This window comes from Tachysurus fulvidraco, chromosome 8, assembly GCF_022655615.1.
Source record: "Tachysurus fulvidraco isolate hzauxx_2018 chromosome 8, HZAU_PFXX_2.0, whole genome shotgun sequence".
NCBI lineage: Eukaryota > Metazoa > Chordata > Actinopteri > Siluriformes > Bagridae > Tachysurus > Tachysurus fulvidraco.
In genome coordinates this window covers 690,306-695,377 of record NC_062525.1, presented here as the reverse complement: position 1 = coordinate 695,377, position 5,072 = coordinate 690,306, and the positions used below count along the sequence as shown (strand labels likewise).

Below are 5,072 nucleotides of genomic sequence, written 5' to 3'. Positions count from 1 at the left end.
CATATATAATGCTGATTAGTGTATGTTGTGTACAGAGCTCAGATGGAGCCCGGGTCAGCCGTGGTGTGTGTGTGTGTGTGTGTGTGTGTGTGTGTGTGTGTGTGTGTGTGTGTATACACACATATATAATGCTGATTAGTGTATGTTGTGTACAGAGCTCAGATGGAGCCCGGGTCAGCCGTGGTGTGTGTGTGTGTGTGTGTGTGTGTGTGTGTGTGTGTGTGTGTGTGTGTGTGTGTGTGTGTGTGTGTGTGTGTGTGTGTGTGTGTGTGTGTGTATATACACACATATATAATGCTGATTAGTGTATGTTGTGTACAGAGCTCAGATGGAGCCCGGGTCAGCCGTGGTGTGTGTGTGTGTGTGTGTGTGTGTGTATATACACACATATATAATGCTGATTAGTGTATGTTGTGTACAGAGCTCAGATGGAGCCCGGGTCAGCCGTGGTGTGCGTGTGTGTGTGTGTGTGTGTGTGTGTGTGTGTGTGTGTGTGTGTGTGTGTAAACACACATATATAATGCTGATTAGTGTATGTTGTGTACAGAGCTCAGATGGAGCCCGGGTCAGCCGTGGTGTGTGTGTGTGTGTGTGTGTGTGTGTGTGTGTGTGTGTGTGTGTGTGTGTGTGTGTGTGTGTGTGTGTGTGTGTATACACACATATATAATGCTGATTAGTGTATGTTGTGTACAGAGCTCAGATGGAGCCCGGGTCAGCCGTGGGTGCTCTGTGTGCTCAGAGTATCGGAGAACCTGGCACTCAGATGACCCTGAAGACCTTCCACTTTGCAGGTGTGGCGTCGATGAACATCACTCTGGGGGTCCCACGTATCAAAGAAATCATCAACGCCTCAAAGAACATCAGGTTAATGCTGCTCTCGTTCTCTGACACACAAACATGATGATCTACTTTAATAAAGATAATAACGAGCTGCTGTAAAGATCCACACACTGCTGAAGTCTCTGTTCTCTTAATCATGACCTCCTCCCTGACAGCACCCCCATCATCACCGCTCACCTGGACACAGAGGACGACGCAGACTTCGCTCGACTGGTGAAGGGCAGGATTGAGAAAACACTCCTTGGAGAGGTCTCTCACACACACACACACACACACACACACACACACACACACGGCTTCTACAGTAACTGTCACACTCCTTATCATTCAGTGTGCTGTAATACACACAGGTCTAACGTGTGTGTGTACGTGTGTGTGTGTGTGTGTACGTGTGTGTGTGTGTGTGTGTGTGTGTGTGTGTGTGTGTGTGTGTGTTGGTTTTTAGATATCAGAGTACATAGAGGAGGTGTTTCTGCCCGATGACACTTTCATCCTGGTTAAACTTTCACTTGAGAGGATCCGCCTGCTCAGACTGGAGGTAACACACACACACTCACTCTCACACACACAATCACACACTCACACAAACGCACACACAGAGACAGACATGATCTCACACACAGACACACACACACTTTTTACGCACACAGACACACACACATTTTTACACATACATGCATACACACGCACACACACAGACACACGCACACCCACACACGCACACACTTTTACGCACACACACACAGACACAAACACAGTTTTACACGCACGCACACACACACACACACAGACAGTTTTATACACACACAGACAGTTTTACACATACAGACACACACACACACACAGACAGTTTTATACACACACAGACAGTTTTACACATACAGACACACACACACACACACACACACAGACAGTTTTACACACACACACACACACACACACACACACACACACACACACACACACACACACAGTTTTACACACACACAGACACACACACACACCGCTGACTGTCACCCTCCCCCTGTAGGTGAACGCAGAGACAGTGAGGTACTCTATCTGTATGAGTAAGCTGAGAGTGAAGCCTGGTGACATTGCGGTTCATGGTGAGGCGGTGGTGTGTGTGTCTCCTCGGGAGAACAGCAAGAGCTCCATGTACTATGTCCTGCAGTCACTCAAACAGGAGCTACCCAAGGTACACACACACACACACACACACACACACACACACACACACACACACATGGTCTGCATGGAGATGTACCCAAGTGTGTGTGCATGTCTGTGCTGTTGTGCAGGTTGTTGTACAGGGCATTCCTGAGGTTTCCCGTGCTGTGATCCACATCGATGAGCAAAGCGGTCATCAGAAGTTCAAGTTGTTGGTGGAAGGAGATAACCTGCGTGCTGTCATGGCAACACACGGTGTCAACGGCAACCGCACCACTTCCAACAACACCTATGAGGTGTGTGTGTGTGTGTGTATAAGTATATCTCTGTAAAGGTCTCCAGAATTTAATTTTGTTATAAATAATGTAATAAAAAATTCCCACCACAATGTGGATGTGAGCAGGTGGAGAAGACGTTGGGTATCGAGGCTGCGAGGACGACCATCATTAACGAGATCCAGTACACCATGGTGAATCACGGCATGAGCATCGACCGGCGTCATGTCATGCTGCTCGCTGATCTCATGTCCTACAAGGTGAGAAACTGCTCAGGAACACGAGCACTTACACCTGGGCTCACTGCTCCACCTCATCCTTATTGTGTGTGTGTGTGTGTGTGTGTGTGTGTGTGTGTGTGTCAGGGGGAGATCCTGGGCATCACTCGCTTTGGCCTGGCTAAGATGAAGGAGAGCGTCCTGATGCTGGCCTCGTTTGAGAAGACCGCTGATCATCTGTTCGACGCTGCGTATTTCGGACAGAAAGATTCTGTGTGTGGTGAGTTTCACACCGGGGGGAGGTGAGAGATGGACAGATCAGTGGAGAGAGGTGTCTGGTTGGGAGGTATATAGGAGGAAAGAGATGGATGGATGGATGGATGGATGGATGGATGGATGGAGAGATGGCTAAATTATCTGTTTTCTACAGTGCTGTTGTATGTAGATGGATCTCAGCACCATAAGGGGATGTGGAGCATGTTATTAAATAGGCGGATGGATGAGTGTCACTGAAAGGATGGATGACTGAGGGAGGAATAAAGGGAGAGATAAACAGAATGACTAATTTTCATATGAATGATGTAATGTGTAAAGGTTAGATGGATGGATGTAAAGTGTAAACTACTTTACACTGTTATACACTCACTACTTTACACTGTTATACACTCACTACTTTACACTGTTATACACTCACTACTTTACACTGTTATACACTCACTACTTTACACTGTTATACACGCTGAACACTCACTACTTTACACTGTTATACACTCACTACTTTACACTGTTATACACACACTACTTTACACTGTTATACACTCACTACTTTACACTGTTATACACTCACTACTTTACACTGTTATACAAGCTGAACACTCACTATATCATATTGTAGCTATGTGTCATTTATTCAGTGTCACATGAAAAGATACAATAAAATATTTACATAAATGTGATGGCTGTACTCACTACTGTACTCACTACTGTACACACCACTGTACTCACTACTGTACACACCACTGTACTCACTACTGTACACCACTGTACTCACTACTGTACACCACTGTACTCACCACTGTACTCACTACTGTACTCACTACTGTACACCACTGTACTCACTACTGTACACACCACTGTACTCACTACTGTACACACCACTGTACTCACTACTGTACACCACTGTACTCACCACTGTACTCACCACTGTACTCACTACTGTACACCACTGTACTCACTACTGTACACACCACTGTACTCACCACTGCACACACTACTGCACACACTACTGCACACACTACTGCACTCACTACTGCACTCACTACTGTACACCACTGTACTCACTACTGTACTCACTACTGTACTCACCACTGCACTCACCACTGCACACACCACTGCACACACCACTGCACACACCACTGCACACACTACTGCACTCACTACTGCACACACTACTGCACTCACTACTGCACTCACTACTGCACACACTACTGTACTCACTACTGTACTCACTACTGTCAGATACTGTATTATGTACACAGCCAAGCTCTGCTACAGGTTTTACAACTACAATACTGATAATATCAATATTAACTCTCTCTCTCCCTCTCCCCCTCGACCCCCCCCCTCCCTGCAGGTGTATCTGAGTGTATAATTATGGGAATCCCCATGAACATTGGCACTGGTCTGTTTAAACTCTTACACAGAGCCGATAGAGACCCCAATCCTCTACAGAGATCCTTGCTGTTTGACATGGCTGACTTCCACATACCACTCGCCTCCTAACACACACACACACACACACACACCATAACATTGTTTTATGATGTATATATATATGAGACAGAGTACACATTAAACCTGTGTATATGACATATATATAAAATAACAATCTTTAAGGATGGTTGTTTCTATCACAGTGGATTAATTCCTGAAATTATGGGTTTAATAAATTTGCTTTAATTTAATGAAATAAAACAAATTGAGGCTTTTTGTTGAATGTTAAGCTTTGTGCTTCAAGTCTTCTGTGTTTTTGTGTAAATAAACCTGGATGTGAATAAAGTGTACATTAAAGAGGAGCAGTTTGGTGTGTGTCCTTTTCTACACTGTAAAGAGTCTTCTCCACCTGAGGGAGGCTGCGCTGTGCCTGACGCTGCAATGTGCCTGATGCTGCAATGTGCCTGATGCTGCGCTGTGCCTGATGCTGCGCTGTACCTGATGCTGCAATGTGCCTGATGCTGCGCTGTGCCTGATGCTGCAATGTGCCTCATGCTGCGCTGTGCCTGATGCTGCGCTGTACCTGACGCTGCGCTGTACCTGACGCTGCAATGTGCCTGATGCTGCGCTGTGCCTGATGCTGCGCTGTACCTGATGCTGCGCTGTGCCTGATGCTGCAATGTGCCTGATGCTGCGCTGTGCCTGATGCTGCGCTGTACCTGATGCTGCGCTGTGCCTGATGCTGCAATGTGCCTGATGCTGCGCTGTGCCTGATGCTGCGCTGTGCCTGATGCTGCGCTGTGCCTGATGCTGCGCTGTGCCTGATGCTGCGCTGTGCCTGATGCTGCGCTGTACCTGA

At 46.7% G+C, this 5,072-nt stretch overlaps 1 protein-coding gene across 2 annotated transcripts in view; it reads left to right on the top strand.

The window, feature by feature from the left end:
- polr3a (polymerase (RNA) III (DNA directed) polypeptide A) overlaps window positions 1-4,575 on the top strand; it is a 38,785-nt gene extending 34,210 nt beyond the window's left edge. For both annotated transcript variants that reach the window (XM_047817477.1, XM_047817478.1), the window contains 8 exons: window positions 694-864; window positions 996-1,089; window positions 1,286-1,378; window positions 1,871-2,035; window positions 2,139-2,303; window positions 2,411-2,542; window positions 2,648-2,780; window positions 4,134-4,575. In XM_047817477.1, coding sequence (XP_047673433.1) covers window positions 694-864; window positions 996-1,089; window positions 1,286-1,378; window positions 1,871-2,035; window positions 2,139-2,303; window positions 2,411-2,542; window positions 2,648-2,780; window positions 4,134-4,282 — 1,102 coding nt within the window. In that variant the 3' untranslated portion in view covers window positions 4,283-4,575. The remainder of the gene's footprint in view (window positions 1-693; window positions 865-995; window positions 1,090-1,285; window positions 1,379-1,870; window positions 2,036-2,138; window positions 2,304-2,410; window positions 2,543-2,647; window positions 2,781-4,133) is intronic.
- Window positions 4,576-5,072: the final 497 nt, after the last annotated feature.